The 24,865-nt window shown below is 41.0% G+C and overlaps 6 protein-coding genes across 6 annotated transcripts in view; 4 read left to right on the top strand and 2 right to left on the bottom strand.

Annotated features, from left to right (window-relative positions):
- Positions 1–5,818, top strand: part of ssbp2a (single stranded DNA binding protein 2a) — a 56,427-nt gene extending 50,609 nt beyond the window's left edge. Inside the window, exons 5-17 of the mRNA XM_085368160.1 lie at positions 450–539; positions 1,924–1,983; positions 2,090–2,156; positions 3,054–3,124; positions 3,237–3,304; positions 3,745–3,793; positions 3,873–3,908; positions 4,000–4,054; positions 4,160–4,230; positions 4,314–4,392; positions 4,546–4,574; positions 4,662–4,760; positions 5,375–5,818. Of these exons, the coding sequence (XP_085224286.1) occupies positions 450–539; positions 1,924–1,983; positions 2,090–2,156; positions 3,054–3,124; positions 3,237–3,304; positions 3,745–3,793; positions 3,873–3,908; positions 4,000–4,054; positions 4,160–4,230; positions 4,314–4,392; positions 4,546–4,574; positions 4,662–4,760; positions 5,375–5,404 (804 nt within the window). The 3' untranslated portion in view covers positions 5,405–5,818. The remainder of the gene's footprint in view (positions 1–449; positions 540–1,923; positions 1,984–2,089; positions 2,157–3,053; positions 3,125–3,236; positions 3,305–3,744; positions 3,794–3,872; positions 3,909–3,999; positions 4,055–4,159; positions 4,231–4,313; positions 4,393–4,545; positions 4,575–4,661; positions 4,761–5,374) is intronic.
- A 3,124-nt stretch (positions 5,819–8,942) lies between these two features.
- LOC146621155 (uncharacterized) lies at positions 8,943–10,850 on the top strand. Its single transcript, XM_085368161.1, has 6 exons — positions 8,943–9,111; positions 9,434–9,576; positions 9,868–9,932; positions 10,022–10,156; positions 10,306–10,404; positions 10,495–10,850. The coding sequence occupies exons 1-6, from the start codon at positions 9,007–9,009 to the stop codon at positions 10,548–10,550; spliced, it is 603 nt and encodes a 200-aa protein (XP_085224287.1). The 5' UTR covers positions 8,943–9,006; the 3' UTR covers positions 10,551–10,850.
- Positions 10,851–15,459: 4,609 nt separating this feature from the next.
- Positions 15,460–18,741, top strand: LOC146621156 (uncharacterized). The gene is made up of 6 exons (XM_085368162.1): positions 15,460–15,631; positions 17,565–17,707; positions 17,797–17,864; positions 17,983–18,111; positions 18,233–18,328; positions 18,414–18,741. The coding sequence occupies exons 1-6, from the start codon at positions 15,521–15,523 to the stop codon at positions 18,500–18,502; spliced, it is 636 nt and encodes a 211-aa protein (XP_085224288.1). The 5' UTR covers positions 15,460–15,520; the 3' UTR covers positions 18,503–18,741.
- A 548-nt stretch (positions 18,742–19,289) lies between these two features.
- LOC146621157 (uncharacterized) lies at positions 19,290–20,642 on the top strand. The gene is made up of 6 exons (XM_085368163.1): positions 19,290–19,418; positions 19,530–19,675; positions 19,806–19,867; positions 19,952–20,062; positions 20,136–20,237; positions 20,456–20,642. The coding sequence occupies exons 1-6, from the start codon at positions 19,308–19,310 to the stop codon at positions 20,491–20,493; spliced, it is 570 nt and encodes a 189-aa protein (XP_085224289.1). The 5' UTR covers positions 19,290–19,307; the 3' UTR covers positions 20,494–20,642.
- A 390-nt stretch (positions 20,643–21,032) lies between these two features.
- f2r (coagulation factor II (thrombin) receptor) lies at positions 21,033–23,441 on the bottom strand. The gene is made up of 2 exons (XM_085368164.1): positions 23,375–23,441; positions 21,033–22,308 (listed from the first exon to the last, which is right to left on the bottom strand). The coding sequence occupies exons 1-2, from the start codon at positions 23,439–23,441 to the stop codon at positions 21,107–21,109; spliced, it is 1,269 nt and encodes a 422-aa protein (XP_085224290.1). The 3' UTR covers positions 21,033–21,106.
- A 345-nt stretch (positions 23,442–23,786) lies between these two features.
- iqgap2 (IQ motif containing GTPase activating protein 2) overlaps positions 23,787–24,865 on the bottom strand; it is a 41,541-nt gene continuing 40,462 nt past the window's right edge. Inside the window, exons 37-38 of the mRNA XM_085367259.1 lie at positions 24,619–24,727; positions 23,787–24,392 (exon numbers count right to left, since the gene is read on the bottom strand). Coding sequence (XP_085223385.1) covers positions 24,279–24,392; positions 24,619–24,727 — 223 coding nt within the window. The 3' untranslated portion in view covers positions 23,787–24,278. The remainder of the gene's footprint in view (positions 24,393–24,618; positions 24,728–24,865) is intronic.

A 24,865-nucleotide genomic window follows, 5' to 3' on the forward strand; every position in this document is an offset into this window, starting at 1 on the left:
GTGGTAACTTGGTTGTACAATGCGACAGGAAGCAGACAGAGGCAGTGCTGAAATGATCCAGCGCCACCCGTCTGGGACAAGCACAACAAAAACGCATTGAATAAAAATAAACCTGGGCCGGCATGGCAGGGCATCTGCAGAAACAGGAAATATCCCACTGAGGGAGAGAGATGGGGAAAGACCCTCGCAGTGCAGACTATGACTTTTATATAAGTGGTAGCAGGCTTATCTGGTATTTGGTGTTGGATGTGTTATCTTTGCAACATGGATAAGTAAATTCCTGCTTTGAGGAAGACAGAAATTATCCAAACTATTATATCTGTTTGCTTATTCTGCAGAAAAATGGAAAGTAGCTGATGAAACAGGTGAAAGAGGTGTTGAGTTTGTTGTTTCTGACAAGTCTGAGATCTGAGTTGAAGTCTCCCTTTTTCGCCATTTGTCTCTTTCAGAGTGCCGCAGCAGCACCGAGCCCAGTCCTCGGTAACCTTCCCCCAGGAGAGGGCATGCCAGTAGGGCCAGTCCCACCGGGATTCTTTCAGGTATGCATGCAACGCAGAGCTGAACGGCCATGTTTCTGTCACTCCAGAGGATGTAATATCAGCTCAAATTTAAGCTTCCCCATATTTGGCAGATTCAGTCTCACTTCATTTCAATTGCATTGTATTGAAACTGCTCCAAATCACAGCAACAAGCCATCTCCAGGCATTTTAAATTGAAAGAGCGCATTGCAAACATCCTAACTAGAAATCCAATGAATCCCCTAAGAGCAAGAACTCACTCTCAGATAACAACAACTGTATGTATATTCACGTACGTTACCTTTGAATATGTGTACAATCTCAAACACAACTAATCTGACAGGAGAGATAAATTTCTGGCACACAAAAACGCACACATGCAGCATTGCCCCAGATCATCTGTGAAGGCCTCTGCCAGTTGTACATCGATTAAACGTCATTATCAGTCAAATTCAGGCGCTCGGATTAGACGCAAAGATCAATAGTCTTCCCGGGCATTTCTTAGTTCCGCTTTCATAAACTCACATGTGAGTCCGAACGGCTTTTTCCGTCTGCTTCTGAAGATCAGTCGCTCTTTGAAGGCAAGGTCTTGTCAGGACCTTAGTTAAAGAAATATAATAATTACCTGATTGCCAGCTCTTCTGTCTGGTTTTTTGTGTATGAAATATAACGGAATATCTGCACTATCTTTTTTTTTTTTTGTGATAAATTGCACATTATTTCCAAAGTCAGTCACAAATGATGCTTCGTTTTATTCATTCAAATTCTGTTACGTCATTTGCTGATAATGATTAGTTGTTTACATTTTTTAATTAATAGTAAAAAAAATAGTAACGCCATCACTAAAGAAACCTAAAATGCTGTAGCTTCATCCAGTTGATTTAAGCACAACTAAGACAGCAATTTAAGTGAAGGCTCTGATTAAATTAAGAGGACCATTGCGCTCTAGTGGCAGATTTCTGCATTGCTCCTCCACCACTGCAGAGTGGCTCTTCTGTCCGGGGTGGCATCAGTTCAGCAGACATAGCAACAGCATTGCTACTGTCTGTGGTGAGGACAAGTGAAAGCCCACTCACAGCTGCAAAAGAGCTCCTCATACAGGCTGCCAAATTCCACAGAGTTAACACACGCACTGACATCATTATCATCCTTCTTTTTCCTGTCATTTTTTTTCTCCCCCTCATAAATTCACTCCAGTGAAAATGCGGTCAGCTTCCTCCGTTTGCTGTATGGTTAAAGGAAAATGAGCCCTGAATTCAAGTGAAAACATAAAAGCAGCTCTGGTTGGTTCCCTGCTTTGAAGAGCGTATGAAGTTCCCACTGTGCCACCCTCTAAATCTTTGTTACACATGTGGTCAGTCCATTTATTTGTCTGCATGTAATATTTTATTTGCCTAATTTTTAGCCATTTATGTCACCTCGATACCCCGGAGGACCAAGACCGCCCCTCAGATTACCGAATCAGGTAAGAGCCAGACTGACCCCTGCAGGCAGCAGACGTAACTGAATTGTATAAATGAGCAACATCACAGTGATTATAACATTGGAGATGGATCCTCTTCTTTCTGTAGGGTCTTGGAGGAGTTCCAGGGAGCCAGCCTATGTTACCAAGTGGAATGGATCCCACAAGACAGCAAGGTGCATGCCCACACTGAAACACACACATATAGTCAATAATTACTTTATTTAACAATAATGCAGGCAGGCAGGATTTTGTCTTTTGAAATAATATTTACTGTGCGATCATAGCCTGATTGAGGTTTTGCCCTTAAAACATGCACCCTTATGTATTAACACGACTAAAAGAGGACTCTCCACCTATAGATCATGGATTCCTGAGCCAAATTTTACCGTAGTAGCTGTCAAGATATTTCATTACAAAATAAATAAACCCCATTATGACACTATAATTGGGAGAAGGGAATCACCAAAGTCAGAATGGGTTCCCGAGGGGATTGTGAAACAAAGGTTTTATGACAATACATTCTCTGGAGAGTCCCTCTAGAAATCACATAACACACTGAAAATTGAAAGCGTTGTTATATCTGATCAAAGACGGTATATAAAGAAACAGTCGCCCTTATTCATTGCACTGGAAGAATGGCACGTTTATGAGTTTTTAATAGTGTTCAGATAACCGTGAAACCCAGTTGAAAGCTGCTTGTTACCAAGATGAACTCATGGTTAGCCTCTCCCTGATATACTATTATCATTAATATTAAAACCAGCATGTTCGGTATTCTTATGAATCAAGCATACTCCCATTTACGCAAACTACTCACTGCTCCAGACAACACTTAAATTATGCATGGGTGAAGATGGTGTTCAGCCGCTGTCGAACCAACATCAGACCAAGAAAACGGTGTCACTGAAGCAGCTGTAAATTTTAGCATTTGTGCCATCTAAGTCTCGTCGCCTTAAAAATGCATCCTCGTCTGTGGTTTGAGTTACCAAAGTGGCCACAAAAAGGTGTTAAACACAAAAATGCATGTTTGAAGAGAACCTTTTCTCATTCTGGTAAATCCTACACTTCAGGACATCCAAATATGGGAGGACCAATGCAGAGGATGACTCCACCCAGGGGCATGGTCCCACTAGGACCCCAGGTTTGGGTCAAGATGATTTTTCTTTGAGGACTACTTGCTGTAAGTTTTGTTTCTGATAGTTACTCTCATGTAGTCGTGTCCAAATGGAATTCTGGTTTCTGTTTTTTCCCAGAACTATGGAGGTGGGATGAGGCCACCACTGAATGCTCTGGTTGGTCCTGGGATGCCTGGTATGAGCATGTGAGTGGTATATGAATAACACCATAACACACGCACATATAGACAGAGTAGCATAAGGCCTATCTGAGCACATGAGCTTATAAAAGAGTAAAATACACTTGTCTGTGTATCTATTTTAAAAATGTAAGCTTACTCAGCACATTTTTCTCCAAATGTCAGCTATCTTTAATCACTCAGTAGAGTTGTTATAGTCAGCCGTTTCCTTTAACTGTCTTTTGCCTACAGCTTTACCACATGTTTTTAACTTTTGGCTCTGAACATGAAACCACAACCTTAACCTTTCCCTCTATTTAGTCTTCTTTAGTTTTTTCTTCTTCTTCTTCTTCCATTTACTTTTTTTCTGGCATCTGGGGAGCTTGTTATTGCCAGCTCTTCCCAAATAAATTGGAAACAAAGACCCTGCCAAATGCAAAAAACTCAAGTGTATGGGTGTTTTCTAGGGGACCTGGTGGTGGTAGACCCTGGCCAAATCCTCCCAACTCCAATTCTGTAAGTCCTGCAACAAAAATACTGAAGAAGTTTCATTTTCATTTCATGACTTGAGTGGTTTACTTCTTTGTCTTTGTAGACCCCATACTCTTCTGCGTCACCAGGAAGCTATGCGGTATGTATGTTTGAAACTCTTAAACTAGCTAAATAGGCTTTAATTCACAGGATCATGCATGAATGTCATGAAAACAAAACTCTCTTTTCAGGGACCTCCGGGGGGAGGAGGGCCACCTGGAACACCAATAATGCCAAGTCCAGCAGGTAAGCTCTGTGTGTATCAGTTGTATATGTGTATGTAGATATATAAACATGCTACTGACCTTTAATTTTCTTACTGTTTCCGTTTTCCTTTTTGTGTTGTGTCAGATTCAACTAACTCTGGAGATAACATGTACACTATGATAAACACAGTCCCTCCAGGTGGAAGCCGGCCAAATGTGAGTGGCAATTGGGTCTGTGTTAGTGTTACAAGTCAAACAGGAATACTGCTGTTAACTTGCCCTATGTGTGTTCTCCGAAGTTTCCTATGGGTGGAGGCAGTGATGGTCCATTAGGGGGAATGGCCGGGATGGAGCCACATCACATGAATGGCTCTTTAGGTACAAAAACAAGAAGCTTCTGTGTCCGGCAGGGGTAAAACAAACAAACTAAAAAACCTCTGGTTATGTTTGTCCCTGATTTGTCATGAAAAATTAGTATTCATTTGATCGTGGTGATGTGCATTATTTTCATATTTGTGTTCCCTCCTTCAGGGTCGGGCGATATGGACAGTCTCCCCAAGGTATGAGAAGTTTTTCACCTACTCTGAACTACACTTCTGATTTTTGTAGCAGATACTGTGATATATGTTTTATTTGTCTTTGAACAGAACTCTCCTGGTAACCTAAGTATGAGTAATCAGCCTGGGACGCCTCGGGAGGATGGAGAGATGGGAGGAAACTTCCTCAACCCTTTTCAGAGCGAAAGTGTGAGTGAAAATTAGTTTCTTAATATATGGGATTACTGGAGGTGTTTGCTGCTGAGAGTTCCCTGTAATACTTTGCCTTAAACGTGCCCATTTTTTATGCTAAGCTAAGATACTACTTGCTGTACTTTTTACCATGCGGATAATATCAGTCTTACTAGTCTCTGCAAGATATATAGACTGTATATAAAAGATAACACCACCACTGGTTTGCTGACTACTGTTCTGAAGCCTCGACTTTATGGCCATTGCCATCTTCTTTTTCTTTGTTTAAACTGGACATAGTGTATTTTCACCAGCATTATCTCTGGCTAGTTAGCTTAGTTCCCATGATGCAGCCGTGATTTTAAATGTGATGCTAATTCTTGCTGGTGAAACAAAGAGGCTTCGCAGCTGACTGTGAGTGCTCACAGACCTGATCCCTGTCTTCAAAGCAATCATTTCAAAGGCAACAAAGTCCCATTTGGCGCATATGGTCCTAGCAATTTTGGTCTCCAACCACTAATATGCTTCGTGTGACTGTTGCATAATTAAGACTGATGGCTAGAGATGTGCTTTCCTCTCTTAAACACATAAACAGTTGCGTTTTTATGTTTCTGCTTAACTTTTTTCTGCAGTATTCTCCAAACATGACGATGAGTGTGTGAGGGCTCTGGAAGCAGGTTTGGTCTGTCGCTCAATAACCTGGTGTGGCTCACCAAAAAGCAGTGAGACATGATATGATGCCATCTAGGCCAGTGACTCTTCCTCCACCACCTGCCCAATCGGACAGTAGCCCCAGGTGCCATCTTACTACTACTACCCCCCCTGACCGAAGTCCCACCCTTCCATGGTTTCTGTCCATGTTTCTACGCTCCTGTTTTTCTCCAGTTCTAAGTGGTGACTCTGCTACCTTCATCTGCTCTTCCTCTGCTCCAATGAGACTGTACAAAGGAACAAAATTGACCCAGAGGAGAACTGTAAATTTGCATACGGTGTGTATGAGAGTGCAAGCAGTCCGGTCACAGACAGATTTTCCTGCCTTTGCATCAGATCACAAAGCTCGGCACCCAAAAACAAAATACCAGTAGCCTAAAGTTAAAATTCCAGTGAGTTTAAATATATAAAGTCACTGTTTGATTGATCTAAATGGCTGTCATCAAGTCTTCTTTTTTCTAATTAGTCTGTTTGCAGTACCAGAAGAGAAGTGGAGAGACATCGCAATCCTTGGGCCGATATTTGAGAAGTCTTTTTAGAGTATGTAAATGTCTAAAGACCGCATACATTGCATTTAAAGTTTTATACTATCAATGGTTTTCTCATCCCACTTGACAATATTTGTTTTCATATTTAATTTGAAGGCGAATGTTCATTAAGAAAAAAACTCGCTCAAGGCTTAAAGTGAGACTATGAACCTGCTTTAACAGCAGCCAACATGCAACAGGTGGAAATGGGAAATGTCTAAACACAAAAGTCGGCAAAGTGGCATTGTAGATAGGTCATTGCATTAGCTAACATTTAGCAACTAAAAGCTAATGGTCATACCAGACCAAGCAAGACAGATAAAGCAAAAGTCCTGAATGTATTGAACTAAGCATTCATGCATTCTAGTAGTTACGGATTCATCTTTCAATTAGTCTGAGGGAAAACGAGCTAATTCGTCTTTAAAAACTTCCATAGTCTGACTTTAAGTCACATAAGATCAGTCACTATGCTAATTGTAATTAAACTGAAGTCAGCATAAGGCTGAGGAATGTTTGCACAAAAGTTAGTACTCCGTAGTAATCCGTAGTACTCAGTAGTACTGTACAGACTGAAAGTTTTTATTTCACCTGAACTCTTACTACAATTCATCCTGTGGGTTTTTCCCATTATGTGCTTTTGTGGGGCCGAAACAAATGTTTTTGACAGAAATGAAGGAAATCATTAGTTTGTTTGTTTGTTTTACTTGGTGACAAAACATGCTCCCATATCCTAGACATAAAAATGTTCAAATGAGAAAGAGAAGTAATAAGAGGTAAGCAGTATGGATGATAAACTGCAAGCTTTGGTCACTCATACTTAACTGTCATCCGGAAAAACTGTGATTTTTAGTATGATGAACAATTGGTTGGTACAGAAAAATAAAACAAGCTCGTTTTTAAATAATCTTTGAAACCTTTTTCACTGCCCAAGATGAATTATTATCATGTACAAAGGGTGAATATTCCTGCAAACATTCTCCTTTCCCTTCCCTTACTGCAAAGTGTACAGCTCACAAATGTAGCTCCTCTGTCTTGTATGTGTATTTGATATTATTATTATTATTATTTAAAGATAATGCTAGAGAGAATTATTATTGCAAAGGGAACGATGGACTGATGGCGCACCATCACAGCTGACCTGAGATGTTTTATTTTGTTTTGTGTTAGATTGAAGCCATAAGTGGGAGTACATAAAGATCAATTTGTAAATTGGATCATTTTTTTTCTTTCTGTTTTTGTGACAGTATGTGGGACTCCATTTGTGACGTGTTCATTTTCTCTTTTTTATTCTTGTATTATGTTTTTGTAAATACACAGAGAAGTTTCATGGGTTTTGACTATGCTGATATAAAGCTTCTCTAACCTTAAAGTGTCATCTCTTTTCATTTTGAACAGACTTTGGAGTGCATTTGAAAGTATCTGCTGATGAAATTATATGAATATGATCACAATTGTGTTTGTTAAAGCTGTACTTAAATTTACCAAACCTGTTGTATAACTTCTATCAAACAATCATTTGGGGATGGATTTTGTACTTAAAATTTGATAGACAGGTAGATAGATGGATAGCTTTACATGTATAGCTACATATTTTAATAATAATAGTAACAACAGCAAGTCCCCCAGAAGAGCAAGGGCTATGCTAGAGGCTATGCTAAAACTCGATGTTGTTACTCTAGTTATAACAGTAATAACATCAAAGTTGTTATGGCTTATGTTGTTTTTATTACATCATGCTGATATCAGCCTGTTATGATGTCACTGTAAAGTCGTAGGCCATCGTATTGAAAAAAAAAAAAAAAAGAGTGTGTTGTACAGCTCTCTCTATGCCAAGGGCTCAAACTCCAGTCCTCGAGGGCTGGTGTCCTGAAACCTTTCCATGTGTCCCTGTTGCAACACACCTGAATAAATTAGTAGGTCATTAGGAAGAGTATAGAACTTGACTGCAGGCTGAGGAGAAAACTCCTGACCCTACTCAAGTAAATTTAAGTAAATGTAAGTGTTTGGAAAAATGTACTTCTAAAAGTACTTTTATTTCACCATGTCATGAGCAGCTGTAACATGAATCAAATGGCTGAATTGCCACCTCAGGACACCGGCCCTCTAGGACTGCAGTTTGAGACCCCTGCTCTATGCCTTTCATATGCTGTATTACTCAATATGTTTTGGGGTTTGTTGGGTTTTTTTTCAGTCAAGGTCAACTTTGATCTTGGGCACTAACAATGATGGTTAAGGTCAAAAGCTTCGCCAACCTATTCGTGTCCCCCAAGGCCCAGTTTATCACCGTAAAGTTTGCAGATAATACATAAAAACTGTAGTTAATATAAAATATTTTATCAATTTTCACATTCGGTGTGACGACCCGATTCTCAGCAAATCGGGTTGCGTCATTTTTGCAATATCTAGTTAAGTGTCCTCTGGTTTCTAATCATGTCTCTTAAATTCACCATACCTCCCCCCAATCTAAGAATATTTATCTCTATATTGACGTTCATAAACTTGACTTTAAGCCGTGTTTGTTCTACAAAAGGACACGCTATGCTTGCTTTTGTTTTTCAGGAATCTGCTTTATTTGTACTTTCTGTGTTTTGGCTGACGCTACCCTGGAAATTCCAGTAAGTTTCCAGTGTTCTGCAATAACTGGCAATTCCAGGCTGCAACAGATGGTGATTGTGAAATAGTTTATTTCTGTGCCACCCTACCCAAATCTGTCAAATACTTTTGCTGCTGCTCACTTCATACTTGACGGATAAAGAGAATATCTGTTTCACATGTCTGTGAGAAGCTTTTGCAGGAATGCAGCACATTCATGTTGTTTGCTGTTTTCCATTTTGTTATTCTGCAAACGCGCGCACACCACAGATAAAAAAAAATTAAAGCTTTATCCTTATCTGTACCAATATTGCACAATCCCATTAAAGACCACCTCCTGTCTTATATAACTTCCCCGCTGCACCTTCCCTATAAGAGTCCAGCTGTTGTGGTCTTGCAGTAGTATACAGCTGCCTGTCATTTGACTTGTCGTCATGTTCCTTCATTGTTCCCTGGCTTTGCTGGCTCTCTTCTCGCTCTCTGGTGCGTCTGATCCAGGCTGCGAAGAACTCATTAAGCCTGTGGAGGATCATAGCAAGGTACAGTGTCCTCAGCAGAGACATTCACCATGAAGCAGATCTGAGTTTAAATTGTTTTAAATCCCTGAGGGCTGAATCATCATCGCTGATGCTCCTAGCTCTAGCAAAAAAAAAACAACAAAAAAACAAAACAGACTTGACCTTGGATGGTTAAAAAGGTCCCACTGGTGATTTTGCATGTATAAACTTATTATTATATATGATCACAGAAACAAGTGATGATCATGTTTATGCATGTGGTAAAGATGAAATGCTGGTTCTTTAGAACCTGCTGTGAATCTCTTTGAAAGTTGAATTTACTTTTTCTTTTTTCTTTCTCTAGCTTTGGGGAAAATGGATATTTTACGCTGGAACATCAGACAGCAAAGAGCAATTAAAAGAGCTTAAAACTCTGCACAGCTTCTGGGTCGAACAGACTCCCATACCTGACAGTGAAGACATGCTCAGTCGCTTCGGACACAAAGCGTAATTGTCAATATTTTCTAAATGATTTGTACTACCTTCAAGGCAGGGGTGTTAAACATAAGGCCCGTGGGCCAGAATCGGCCTAGCAAAGGCTCAAATCCAGTCCAGTGGACAATTTAGGAAGATGAGAAGGAGGGCATAAATTTGGGGCTTTTAACAAGGTTTACAGTTTTGTAATGAGATGAGTTTGACACCCCTGCTTTGAGGCATCAAATGAGTTACGTAATTTGACCTCTTGACTTTTTTCTTTGTTTTTTCATGTGCTTATATTTTTTTCCTGCTCCTTAACAGGGATGGAAAATGTTATCATGGAAGTGTCAATGCCACCTTCTTAGGAAACTCTTCCACAGACACGTGTAAGAGATCACATGTTGTTATACTCACATTATCAAATAGTCACTGTGATGTAAAACAACATGGCAACCATCTAATTTGTATCTTACAGATTACTATAACTCCACCACTCATGAGCATATTGGCAAGCATCTGGCCACTTGCCCCGACTGCATGCTTTGGACAGACCACTTGGTGTCAGAGGTCGGCGGCGAAACCACAAAAAGCAGAGGCTTCAGGATCTTCAGTGAGTTGCATTTGCCTGTCTGTGTCCATATGTGTCCAACTTTTAGGACTCTGTAATGTTAATAATTAGTTTCAAACTGTTTTTTTTTTTTTTATTGTTTTTGCCACTCTGTTGAAAATAATGTTAACACTGCCATCCCCTACCTCCAGCAAAGACTGGGACACTGGAGGCCTCTCATCTCGAAGTCCTCAAGAAACAGGCTGAGTGCCTCAACTTCACACTAGATTTATACTTTGCAAACACTACAGGTGAGATGCGTTCACCATCCACGCAAACAGTAAGCAGTACATCTAATGTAAACAGTGACTCATCAGTTTGATTTCCTTCCTTTGTTTCAGATCTGTGTCCATATGAAAGTGAAGCTGTAACAGATGCAAGACGGGAAGAACAATAGAGAAAAACACATTTAAGCTCCTTTCACTCGATCTCTCAGATCTATCCTGTAACCTGAAATTACTCAAGTGTTTGAAGTGTGTATTCAGATGTGTATCACAGATGTGCTGACAGATGTGGAGAAAGCGCTCTTTCATCTTGCGGTGGGTTCAGTCCAGGACAAGGAGTTTGTAACAGTGTTAACTCTGGCTGGGTTTTTTTTGTTTGTGTATGAATAGGTGCAAGACTGATTTTACATTTACTAGAAGATGCAGTAAACTGTGATTTCTGATTTGTCTTGTATTCACATAAAGATTTACAGAAAGAAACTGTGTTTGCTTTCTTCTGTTTCGTGTAAATCCGGTCTATTGGTCAAACTTTGGCAAGTCTTTCCTGCGAATTTATAACTAAAACTTGGGCTTTTCTTCCTTCAAAGCCCCTCCCTTCCTATATTTTTCCATCATTGGCCTTTATGTCCCATCCTGACAGTTTTGCACTGTCTGTGGAGTTTTAAATTGGTGTGTGGATTTTACAGTACGTGATATTAACCACCTATCAGCATGCAAAAAAAAAGAAAAATTGATTCTCTTCTGGTTATCCTTACCAAAGTTGCAGGGGGGCTGGAGTCTGTCCCAGCTGCCATAGGGCAAGAGGCAGGTTACACCCTGGACAGGTCACCAGTCTGTAGCAGGGCTAACACAGAGACAGACAGCTATTTGCACTCACATTCGCATTAACCTAACCCCACTAACTACATGTCTCTGAACTGTGGGAGGAACCGAGAGTACCTGCAAAGAACCCACGCAAACAAAGATAACAACAACACACAGAAAGGCCTTGGCCAGATGGTGGAGTCAACCCCAGGATCTTCTTGCTGTGAGGCAACAGTGATAATAACCATCACACCATACTGCAGTGTGGTGGTTAGCCAAAAAAATAAATAAGTGATGAGTATGTGGTAAAGATAGTAAACGCCTTTCTGAAGGTGAATACTGTTTTATGTTCTTCTGCACATTATACCTGTTAAACGCACATCATGCTGATACAGCAGGCCTTGTCTGGATGCATCTTGCACTCCACCTGAGAGATTCATCCAAGGAACAGCGACCCCAGCCAGCAATTCCTAACTGAAAAGTTAGCCTTTTTTAAAACAACAACAACAAAAGAAAAATACTGATTCTCCTTCAAGCCCTGCTACAGACTGGCGACCTGTCCTGGGTGTACCCTGCCTCTTGCCCTGTGACAGCTGGGATAAGCTGGATGAATGTATGGATTCTCCTTCAGCTGCATCTCCTTGGTCTGAATTGAAATGCTATTTCTGAGAAACAAGAAGTGGCAAGTTTTGAAAATGATCTACCATATTTGTGATTGCAGCCTTATGCTAATTTTCCCCACTTAGCCCACTTAGTAAACCTAACCTTTAATATTTACCATTTAGCACGCGCATACACGCATCACCAACAAACACCAAATGAAGCATTATCTCTTTTGAAACCAGCCTTACACAATCCTATTACATAGTCCAACCAGCCCCTCTGCCCACCCCCTCTCTTATGTAACCTCCACTGAAGTCATCCCTGCCTCCCCACAGGAGCTCAGCAGTCCTGGTATGGAGCTGGCCGTCGTTTGACTTCTCATCATGCCTCTTCATTATTGTCTGACTTTGCTGCTCACTCTGTTTTCTGATCTAGACGGGGGGGGTGCAGGGGTCAGCCATTCGTTTTCCCAAGGGGTCACATGAGAAGAGAAACCAGTACTGTTGTGGAGGGCCGCACCAATAAGCAGATAAAGAATATCGGATTAATACTGAGTGTGATTAATCACAGAAACGGGACAGTGTCCTCAGCAGAGATATATTTTGACAATGTGATTTTAAACCTAACCCAAGTCACTTTCAGTAGAAATGTTTGTTTCTGCAACGACTGTCAGAACTGTGAAGCTGTATAAATCTCTCGAAGTCTGTCATTCTGTGGCTGCTTGTCTGTAAACTCAAACATAAAAACCTGAATATTCTGTTGATGTTAATGATTTATTTTATATGGGTGATTTTATTTTTTCAGCCCTGTTGTTCTTTTTAAAAGTGCTTAAAAAAGTGGTATGGTATCTGGTAACCTTGCTGTATTTGGGAAACAGGTAGAGTGCCTCGACTTCACAGTAGATTTTTCTGTGTTTGTCAGATTTCGAGTTCTGTTTAAATATCTCCAGACTGATTCTTAAGTATACATTTTACATGTATTATCTAGAACTTATATTACATCTCTTGTAGGTTGAGTTTGTTATTTATAGTAACCTTTTATTTTGAGTCCTACTAGTTTTTATTCTCTAGTTCTGTCCATGGTTATAGTCGTGAGTATTGTGTATGTAGTACTGGAGTTTATCCTGTCTTGTCTGTGTAACCTGTGCTAAGTTTCTGTCATTCTCTGCGCCCCTTCGCTGCTGTGTCTAGTTATTTTTCATGGTTTATTTCAGGAGGTTGTCTTAAGTTTAGCTTCCTTGTCTCATTAGAGTCAGTTCAGCAGTGTATTTTAACCCATGTGTCTCCACTTCCCCTAACAACCCCCCTATGTATATATTGTCTCAGTCTCCCTTCATCCTTTCCAGCATTTCAAGTTTTGTGTCTCCCAGCTCCTGTGCCCCCTGGCCCTAGTGTTGATTCCCAGTTTAGGTTCCAGGACGTTTATCTTTTCAGTCCCCTTTTGTATTTTATGTGTGTTTCTTTGATGTCATGTTATTTTCAGCCTGAATAAATGGCTCGATTTTTGTTCACCACCACCTGCCCCTGCATGTCTACGTTAGGAGCCTCACATTCCTCTCCGCTACACAACCCCTGACATGTACAACTCTTGTTTTTGGAGAAAACCCTCTGTTTTTACATACTATCATGTTCCGTGTTACCCAAGACATGAAAACAAAAAGCTATAATGACTGAATTATATTGTATTGAATGTAGAACTAGAGCTGTTGGGATTTATCATATATAATCATGTATAACCATTACAGGCATTAAACACTGTCCACTCTGCTATATCTTTAAAAATACTTAAAAATCCTCTTAACTACCATCTATAAATATCAACATTAATTAACACGTAGAACTCAAATCTTGCATATTGCAAACTATTATGTGCATTCAGAGCTATTCTAATTGGTTTTTATTTTGTTACATTGCAGGTGCAATTGAAATGTACTCATATTCATGTAGTCCTTTTTTTAGTTGTACCACTCAAAGAGCATTTAACTACAAGTCACACTTTAACTAAGGCCCTGCGACTGATAAGTGACCTGTCCAGGGTGTACTGTGATAGCTGGGATAGGCTCCAGCCCCTCTGCAACCCAGAATTAGATGAGTGGAAGATGATGGGATGGAGGTTCTCTCATAATCCTTCAAAGACCAGCGTGTGTCTGTCCCTGCAGGAAACTGCGCTCAGAGATTTGAGAACGCAGACTGTTCTCATGTTTGGGCGGCTCTGCCTCAGGAGGTTGAGCATCTACCCATCAGAAGGTCAGTGGTTCGATCACTGGCTTCTCTGGTCTGGACATTAAAGCATTCTTGAACAAGATACTGAACTCTGTCTTCTGAGTATGTGAATGTTAGGTTATGGATAGAGAGACGTATTGTGTGAATGAGAGTTATAGGAAGAAAGTCCTTTGAGTTCATTTCTCATGGCAGTGTTGAGGTCTTCCTTGAACTCAGTGTCACCACTGTCCGATTAAAAATACACACAGACGTGGCATATACAGTTTCAAGATTCCCTAAAAGCATAATTTTTCTTGATTTTTTGTATCTGAATGGATACAAAAAAATTGTATTTGTATTTTAAATTGTTTGTATTTTCCTTCACTCAGAAGGAAAAGCCATCAAATGTCAGGATAAAAGAATGACATTTAGGGGTTTTTTTACTGATGAAAAATGTCAAACAAGGTCAAATTTAACTAGAATAGGTTGTAAAGGTTAATCTGTAAATAAGCAAAGTTAGTTACCACAACAAGGGAGAAAATGCCACAGCAGCTGGAAAAAAGAAGGAGAAATTTGTATGGTGGTTATTATAAGTGTTTCTGAACTACTAATGTGTCCTTTGTGCAGGAATAGTCTTTTATGAAATGTGAGGTATGAAGTAGAGAATATTAATGCATTTATTAGCTAAATATTTGATATCAAGGAGAAAAAGGATTGGCACGTCCACCCACAGTTAAAATCCATGCTAGTCAATAGTTTGGCTGTGTTTTATCCCTCTGACATGAATAGAGGACCCCACTGAGGTCAGAGGTCATTCCAAAGGGGCTCATTTGTCAGGACTACAGTGAAGGGGCTCAGTGTATCTCTGCTTGGAATTCAACCAAATTTGGGGAGAGCTACACTAAAAATCCCCTGTCACAAAGACATTGCACATGTTAAAAAAACAGATGAGTGTTTGTGTGTGTGTCTTTCTTTTTATTTTCATGCCTTGTTTAGTGTGAGAGAGGCTGTGCAAGGAGGTGCTCGCATACTGAAAGATGGAGGGGATGGAGGTCCTATTCAGACTTTGCCAGCTGGCTGTTATATAACAAGATAAATGGGACACAAGCCCGACTGACTGGATGCATCAAGTGAAAGACTCCTCCTGAAACCAGAGGAAGGAAAAGAGAGGGAGAATTATTAATGTGATTATAAAGTCACGTCATGGTGACAGAAAGCATTTCCTCACAACATATATTAGTTTACAGTAAGTGTTATTATGGCTTGGTTCGGCATAAGTCTGCATGAAATTAGTATAAGTCAACATAATGTCCTGTGGAGTGATGGGTGCACAGCTTGGTGTGTGTGTGTGTGTGTGTGTGTGTGTGTGTGTGTGTGTGTGTGTGTGTGTGTGTGTGTGTGTGTGTGTGTGTGTGTGTGTGTGTGGCCCAGCCCACTGTTACAAAACATGTCCCTCAGTTCCCTTTGAGGAGGCTCTAGCTGGCAGTGGGGTCCCTGAGGTTAGTGTTGCTCCCTGGCCGCCTGCTGTCTGGACCATGGCTGCACAGCAGGTTATAGTTCTGCTGGCTCTCGCCTCCCTGGCCGTCGCATCTAAACCGGACTGTAAAGAGCTGGTCAAGCCTCTGGTGCTGGACAGCCACAGCCCCGTGAGTATGAGCAACCATTTGTTATGAAGCAATCATAACAGTGCTGCATATTAATGTGAACTGAATAGCTGAATCTTGTGTTATTGGTGGGATTGTTGCAAAGTAAAGATCCCAGTATATGTTATTCTTATTATTCTTCATCCGCGAACTAGTCGCACATCATTTGCCGTAGACACACTGTTCATACGCCAAAACGACGGGCTTACTCGTGTCCTGCGTGTTTCTATTCAGATTTCAAAATTTTCATGCAGTTTCTGAAATATTCCACTTTTTCTATTAATAAAGTCCCATTGACTTTGAATGGAGAGGCAGCACTCTCTCACTTTTCTGCTGTCACTCTCCTTCCTCTGGACCCATTTTCTTTCACGTCATTTGCCCATTCAGACGTCGTTGTCACACCACGATGAATATCACGAATGTGCCAAAAACAATATCGCATTTTTCCACAGTAACTTCTAAGGTCTTTAAATTATTTTTCAAAGATGTCACAAAGATATCTCTCAAATCCCTCCCCCATTCATGTGTATTGCAGAGCAACAGTGAAAACTAAGTAGGTCAGAGTGCGAAAAGCATCAAAGCTCGCCTGAAAATTTTCGGTTTAACCTGTCGCTGTGACCATCATTTTCACCCTTCAGCCATCCTTTTATCTTCAAAACAGCTACGCTTGTCTTCTTTTCAAGGAGCCCTTCCCACACATGCATACTTCTTGAACCGGAGCCGTTTGTTTCAGAGGAATGGCATTTTGAACTCCCGTTCACTCCCTCTTTATTATCTCCAACCAGTTTTGGACAAAAATCCCCCCAAGCTTTTTTAACTCGCTCCCCTGACCTCACTTTAAGGTCTACACACACCAAAATCCATAGATAGGTAGAGCCATGTCTTGGGATGCTAACAGTTTTTTAAACAGATGAATACCACTTTTGTTTCCCATTTTATATACGTCATTTTGTGATAGACAGAGAGACGGGGTCACTGCTCTCATTTCACACCCTCACTCATTCGAATATCATTTGTTGATTGGTTGGCACGGTCCTGCTTGCTTGTCCTCAGTGGCATACTTATCACTTTGCTGGCCTCTCCCTCGTATGCTGAAGGTCATCAGTTCATGTCAGCATGGGACATTTTTTTCTCTTTCTCTGCTTCTCTGTAAACACATTTTTACAATTTACTATTTACAGCGTCAAACATGTGTGTTCACCCTACAGCAGCAAGCTATTTGCTGTATGTAATGAGGTTGCAGGTTGAAATATTTTACAGATAATTTTAATACTGATTTTAATCTCACTCACTTTTTAAGTAGATTTAGACAAGGTCTCTTAGTGGCACAGTTACTGCTTCCTTGTCTGTCTTTTGTGTGCTGAAGGTCGTCGGTTGGAGTACAGCATGGGACATTTTTCATTTTTTTAGCAACCATCCCACTGCAGTTCCCCGAGAAACTGCACGGTCTGTTTACTGTTGCAACAGCATAAAGCAAATGTTCCTTGGAGTTTTTAAAAACCAAAGAAAGTTTCAGCTGGTCAGTAATAGCTGGAAGCTTGCGTCCATGTGCATCGAGCACTTCTACTGAATCTTGCATGTAAGCTACATTAATGTGTCCCCTACTAGATTCCAACACAGTAGTTTTCACTGATTATAAAGCAGAAAAATTATGATTTAGAAGAGCTGCAAAGTAAAATTGTATGATTATTTATTTTTAACTTAGGGAAAGGGACTCACCTACCTCTGGGTTAATCCATGTTTTTGGGGAAGCCAAATGCCATGTCTGTAGTCACAGCAGAGTAAAACAATAATGTAATACATTTTCACAACGCTTTTTCTCTAACCAGGCTATGAGAGAAAGTTTTATTCTGCTGAGAAATAAAGTCTGGTCACATCTAACAGAAACAGTCATGAGAGTCATTTGCATTTTATTTTTCTCTCTGTGTGCCGGAAGATTTATGGGAAGTGGGTGCTTCACGTGGCATCCTGGGACGATCCGGGCCTGAAGGACGACATATTGTCAGTGAACAGCTCCTGGTTGGATGTGTCAGCGTCCTCGGAGAGCGGAGTCATCACCATCTACTGGGCTGACCGCCTGTGAGTGTCGTGTGTTTCATGTGTGAACATACTGATGCGGTCCAGTTGAGAGTGTATAGTAAAGTGTTGTTGTTGTTATCTCAACACAGGAATGAAAATAAATGTCTTCAGGGCATAGCGAACGCCACCATCTCAGGAATGACAAGTCACACCACCTGTATGTGTGGTATTTTTGCTCTGACTCACTGAGTTGGTGATGTGTGCCGCAGGTTTCATTTCTTTTAATCGCTGGGGGTTACAGTCAGAGTTATGTTTAGTTTTTTTTTTTTCCACAGATAACATCAATGGTCACACTTCCTATCATGACGGGAAGTACTATGAGACCTGCAGCAACTGCCTCCTGTCTGAAGACACCACTCTTCTCCCTGACGGCAAGTCAAAGGGGCGATACTTCTTCCTGTTCAGTAAGTCGTTTTTCAAACCTTCATCTCGTATTTTAGCAGCAACACACAGCTTAATATTTAGCACATACTGCTTTAAATAACCACCTTTCTTTTCCCGTCCTCTTCTTTCTTTCTTGAAAAGCACGGACCGGTGCTCTGGAGGGTTCTGAGTTGGAGACCTTCAAGAACCAGGCAGAATGTCTTAAATTCCCTTCAGAGTACCACTTTACAAGCAAAGGTCAGCCACCATTTAGGCGTGTTTCCAGCATCCAGTGTGACCATCACAAACACTATTCTCATTTTGTGATTTCCTCTTCCTTCAGATCTTTGTCCTGATGGCAGGGCGACCACGTCAACTGGCGTCAAGAATACAGAGAAAGAGCAACCTGAGATAGAGCCTAATGTGCAGTAAAGTAGAGCAAAGAGGGCCACAGCTCTGTAAACACCCAGATAAATCTTCCTTTAAATGTACTAAATAGTGCTGTAGTGTGATCTATATGTGCTGCCATACAATGTTGTGCTGCATAATAACTTTTTAATACACTATGTTGTCTTTCGAGCTAAGAAAAATCAAGTCTAAATGCCCAGTTTAAATCCTTTTAGTGGTATTTGTACGAATCTAGTTCCCACTGGTTGTGCGCGGCAAATAAAAAGGGCTCTAACTTCTCCGTCTGTGTTCTAGTCATTTATTTTCTGATCACCATCACACTGCTGTTCCCCAAAGCATCAACAAAGACTGTTACTGAATAACATCAGTGTTAGAGGGAAGAGAAAAGATGTTAAACTCTTAAACCGTCACCACACAGAGTCCAGAACGCCCCCACAGGGAAACATCCTTCATTCTGCTGCAGAAAAGCTGCTCCAGGTCCTTTTTGAAAGATTTCAACAGCCCAAGACAAGATGTGGCACTTTGCCTGAGTTCATTCAGGAGCAGTGGCGTGGGCAACAGAGGGCTATTGAGCTCGCCTTTCAGTGCTGAGAAGAAAAAGAGGGGGGAAAGAAGAAGAAAACTGCATGCATGGTCATTAGGAAACCTTCTCTGGTGCATTTGGGCCTGCAGAAAGCCCCTCCACCCCCAGACCCTCTCCTCCCCTCCTCCCCCTCCTTCAGGATTAGCACTCACACAGAAACAACTTTTTGTGTGAAGCCCGGAGGGAAAATGAATCAGAGTTAGACGTTTTCTGTTACAGGTTCGGCAAACATCCCTGTGGCTGACCATGGCTCTGCCTGTTGTTGTATTCCTGTTGTCTCTCATTGCACTGGCTGCTGCATCTGCACCTGACTGTAAGGAGCTCGTAAAGCCTTTTATGCCAGAGGACCCCAAACAGGTAAGTCACCTAGTGTGTTTGCTTTCTCTGTCGTATTTACAACAATGATGCTGGAGTTTTTTTAAAACATGTAAGGACCTTATTTTATTTTTATTTTTTTTGTGCATCAAGGTGTTTGGAAAATGGATTTATGTGATGGGAGCTGGCGACCCCAAACAGTACCACAAAGCACTGGAGTCTCTGAAAAGCTCCTGGATAGACTTGTCCCCGACTTCCAGCGATCAGACTGTGACTTTGCGATGGGGAGATCACTGCTTGTGAGTTTGGTGATTATGTTATTTCAATATGTTAAACAGACTTATGTATTTAATGCAATTCAGTATTAAAAGCGAAACATTTAAATTTAGTTGTGAAAGCCAGATTCTGCCATGCCTTGTTGTTTCTCAGTAACCGGTGCATCACGGGGGAGGTAAATGCAACCATCTCAGGGATTGCTACCACATTTCGCAGTGAGTGAGCTACAGATTGATGAATTTGTCTTCACAACAGACAATAGATTTCTCGTAAAATAACCCAACACTGTACTTTGAAAGAAAATCTGTCAGACCACAAAGGGCACATCCTGCAGACTTGCTCTGACTGCCTCCTGTGGACCGACACCTTCCGAAATGGGGACGTCACTGGCAGATACATCCTGCAGTTCAGTGAGTCCTGCACTTCTCAGCACATCAAGTCAGGGCTGCAACCTGGATGTTGACATTCTCTCTTTGCTTGCAGCGAGGACAGGAAAAATTGATCCAAATCATGTGGAAATTTTCAAAAAACAAGTTGGCTGCTTGAACTTCCCAGATGACTACCACAGCTATGATGGCAAAACAGGTCAGCAGCTATCCAAAAACCTCCAACGACAGAGTTTTAACTCCCACAGGGTGGAGATTCTGCCCTGCGAAATGTCATATTTAAGTGCAATAGTTTTTAGGTCTTCATTATTTTTGGATCGAATCCATAAAATACAATGCACATGGTGAGGAAATGAGGCCACCGTTCTCCATCCTGCTCAGGGAAACGGTCACATTTTGTTTCTCTTTTTCCTGCAGAGCTGTGCCCTGATGACAAGGAGAGCACGCAGGAATAAAGAGGAGGCAACGAGATCCACAAAGCTGCATGCATTAAAAGAAAATACATACAGTGTCGTCGTATGTGCCGTCTGTATGCTCTGACGTCATGAATGCCAGGACGCAAAGTTATAAATGATTTAATCTCCTTTAAATATTTACTCACTGTAACGGCATCGTGTTGGGAAAACCACATCGACAGCTGTTTTTGTCATATCATAACACAGTTATTAAAACTGTTTTATTAACAGTGCACTAACTGTCATACCCATTATTCACTGGAAACACAGATGTGTTGAATATAAAATAAAAAGGTATTGTTAAAATGTTTTTCTTATTGTGGAATGAATCCAATATATTCCACACTGTCAAAGTGGTGATTACATTTTATGACTATAAAATAACAGAAGATAACTGCTTGCATGTACACACTGATGCTACCAATGTGCTTGTTCTGATACAAATAAACCCAGCACTACCACTGGGGTCTAAAGTCGGCACCACATCAAGTTTCATATTTCATCTAATCCACCTCATGCGCTTCTTGATAACAAACAGTTCGAGCAAACACAGAAGTAATCTGTTAAAGTGTGGATATGGCTGAGAGCCGAACAGTTTTTCAGTCCTCGTGTCTTAAGCCATCAGCCTGCTGTAATGGCTCCCCATTTCAGTCTGAACGCTCTCCATTTTGCACGATCTGCTGCTCTCTGTCAACTTGCTGGTTCTTGTGCTGCTTGTGTGTGAGCCGATCCCTCCCTGTCCCGGTCGCCTGCATCTGAGCAGAGTCACCACCTGCTTCTGGCACTGAGAGGACCCGAAGTAATAGAGGACCGGATCCAGACAGCAGCTGAAGCTTCCTATGCACATGGAGAGCAGGTATGCCTGGTAAGAACTGTTGCTAGCCTTGTGCACCAGTTGAACGTAGTGAACCATGAGGATGATGTTGGTGGGGGTGAAACAGACCACAAACACCAGCAGGACAACCACAGCCATCACCACAGCGCGAGTCTTCTTGGAGCGGTTCTCCACGTTGGCTTCAGCCAGAGCCTGAATGATGCGTACGTAGCAGACAACTGTGAATATGAAAGGGATGAAGAAGAACACAGAGGAGTAGATGGGGAAGAAGTAAAGATAGTAAGACTGTAGTTTTCCTACGTCCTGCACATCATGACATGTGGTGATGCCCAGCGACGATACATGTAAGGTCTGTTCTGAGATCAGCAGGGGGCACACTCCTCCCAGGGATAAGAGCCACATAGCCGCGCACACAGCTGAAGCCGTCTGAGGGCTGCGCCACATGAGCGAGTTCATGGGGTAAACCACAGCCAGGAAACGGTCAATGCTGATGCACATCACAAGCAGGACGGAGCAGTACATGTTACAGTGGAAGGCAGCAGTGACGGCTCTGCACATGAAGGATCCGTAGATCCAGTTGTTGCCGTGATAATGGTAGGCGATCTTAAAGGGAAGGAGCAGCCCGAACAGCAGGTCAGCACAGGCCAGGTTGAGCATGTAGATCACCGCCGGCTTCTTGGGACGGATTTGGCGCACAAACATCACCGTGGCAAGAAGGTTAAGGGGCACGCTGATGATGAAGACGAAGATGTAAACGGCGGGGATGAAACGTGTGGCCAAGCCACCCTCGAGAAATGCTTTGGTCTCCTCCGAGACATAATAGTGCTTCCGGGGATGATGGGGGTGAGGGGGGTGTACTTTTCTGGACTCCGTCGATCCTGAGCCTTCATCATCTAAGAGTGACAGGTCTAGGTAGTCTGCTGCATCATCTCCAACCATTACAAAGTGGCCAGAAAAAGTCCGCAAAAAGGGAGTGGAGCCTTAAAAGAAACAGGGAAATGAAGCAGAAATGTGGTTACGCCAAAGGGATGCACAACACTCTAAAAACATTTACACTAGGAGCAGTTTGGAAAAGCAGATTTTTTTTTATCTGATCAGATTGTTAAATGCATCTATCAGGTTCAAGCTCGTCCTAATGCCCCGATATTATTTTAGAAAGTCCGGTTAAGTAAAATAAACTCTCCAATACATTTATTACATGCATCCATATCATGAGTGTGATTCTTACCCAAAGGTTAACTCAAAATACATGAATGCATTTTCATTAAAAACAAACAAACAAGTGTTTTGTCATAAAATACTGCAAATAAATAAATAAAATTAAAACTTTTTTGTATTAATTAGTTGACTAACCAGTAGAGATCACACGTTTCCGTGTCCCCACTGACCATTACTACAATTTAATTGATTTTAAATGTATAGAAAAATGTAACTATAACTCAACTTTTAGTGCCAAAATACAATTATACGCACATTATTTTTAACTATAAATAAATTTATTCTATGAAGTACCAATATTTACACATCCTCCAGTTTGCTTTGAACCCAGTAACGCTATACAATTTACCTGCTACAAAATAAAATGTTTTTGACATGAGCACCAAGGAAGTGACATCACCGAGTCTCTTGAAGTGCAAAGAGAATCAAATGTCACTATATTATCTTACCTATTTATTTATTCACAGAACATTGTTGAGCTTTGTTGTTGCTTTAGTGTATGGGCTTTTTCTTTAAATTTTTTAGCAGCCTCTAAGGGTTAAAGTAATTTACCACAAACATTCAGGGCCAGTATTTAATTCCGATTGTATATTTGTCAGATGACATGTTGGATGTTTTTTTTCCTAGTTAAATTGCTCTAAGAATAAATATATTCATTCACTCCTTCCTGCGCAGTGATCTAGTTAAAAGTAAATGTTTAAACCGATCCTGCATGTGTTTCTGGGGGAGATACAAATACGTAAAGTTTACTCGAGCGCCAAGAGAGTACAAGGCAAACTGTAGACATCATCATCATCATCATCTTAAAGTCTTAGGAAAATTACTTACCATTTCCAGATGGGAGCGCAGAGCTTTGAACAGAAAATACAAACAAGCAAATTAAGAGGTGATGCATGGCTTTACTGTAAATCCTCCAAATATTTAGCAGGAGAGTGGAAATTATGTTTGCTGAAGAGCTGCTGAAAGTGCTGTTATTAAAGGCAGGAAACTCCACCTCCTCTCCAGCTGAACATTTCCTATCATTTAACAAAAACCATGAGTAATGTCACAGCGGCGTGGATCTTCAAGCCAAACGAAAGCCCAAGTAGGTTTTTCCAACAGGGTCAAAGGTTGCCAGACCAAAGGGAAAAGCACATCACTGAATATGAATGCATGACAAAAAGCACCAAAACAACTACCAATAATAATAATAATAATAATAATAGTAATAATAACGATAAGAAGGAGAAAAGGTTTGGGATGTGCAATTTATTATGAATATTGTTTAAGCATTAGACATCAATTATATAGCAACAACACTTATAAAAATACATCACATATAGCTTTTAAAATGTTCAAATGTTTATTAATTAAAAACATGTGTCTTTAAATTCTTTCATTAAAAAGGCACTACATTATTTCATACAGCCATGCAGGCTGCGCCGCTCCAGTTTCTGAAATAAGACCGTACTGGTTCATCTGACATTTCCATCAAACTTCTCTCTTTTGAACAAGAAACATGAACATCACAATTGAATTCTTCAAAATATATTACATTTACAATCACCACGTGGGAAAGAAAAAAAAATATAGGACACAAAGTGAACGATAAAGTTTCATTTTGGTGCGATCCATCAAATTATAGGCAGAAGAAACAAATCACGGCACCGCGTGACGTTTTTGTGCTGTTCAACAAACTCAGTACAGTCCAAAGGCACGACCAGGTTTCTCCCAACTCTGTTTTTTCTCTCCTTTATTTTCCGTAGAACTTCTTGTTCAGGAGGAAGATGAGTAAATTGACATTCACTTTGGCTTTGTCGAACATCTTCATGACCGCCACACCTTCGTACTGCAGCTGAAGGAGATCCTGCCAACATCAAACTGACTTGTTAATGCGCTGGTGCTACAAATACGCTACAAATGATATCATAATAAAACACATCACTAAGTTCTTTCTTAAGTCAGGCTCATGCTGTGCTGGCTTATTTCCATGACTATTCCTGCCAGTAGTCCATAGAGAAGAAAGGGAAATTCAACCATTTGTCACCAGGATTAAGTGTTGACGAGTGAGTTTTCTGAAGGGAAATGTTTACCTGGAAATGAAGCTGGACTTTTTCCATCTCGACCCCCATAAACTTGGCTTTCACCTCAAAGTCTCCAACTTCCTCAGTGGGTGAAATGTCGAACATGACATTTTTGAACCTGAGAGATAAGAAAAACAAAAGTGGACACCAGATGTGTGAGAGGATGAGAGTCCGTTTGAAATTATAGCTGAAATGTTGGAGAAGCTCTAAACAGACGTTTGACTGACTCCATAACAATGAGAGACGGCCCACAGAC

This window comes from Diplotaxodon limnothrissa, linkage group LG12, assembly GCF_057381915.1.
Source record: "Diplotaxodon limnothrissa isolate DT_005_m linkage group LG12, D_limnothrissa_male_GT1.1, whole genome shotgun sequence".
Taxonomy (NCBI): Eukaryota; Metazoa; Chordata; class Actinopteri; order Cichliformes; family Cichlidae; genus Diplotaxodon; species Diplotaxodon limnothrissa.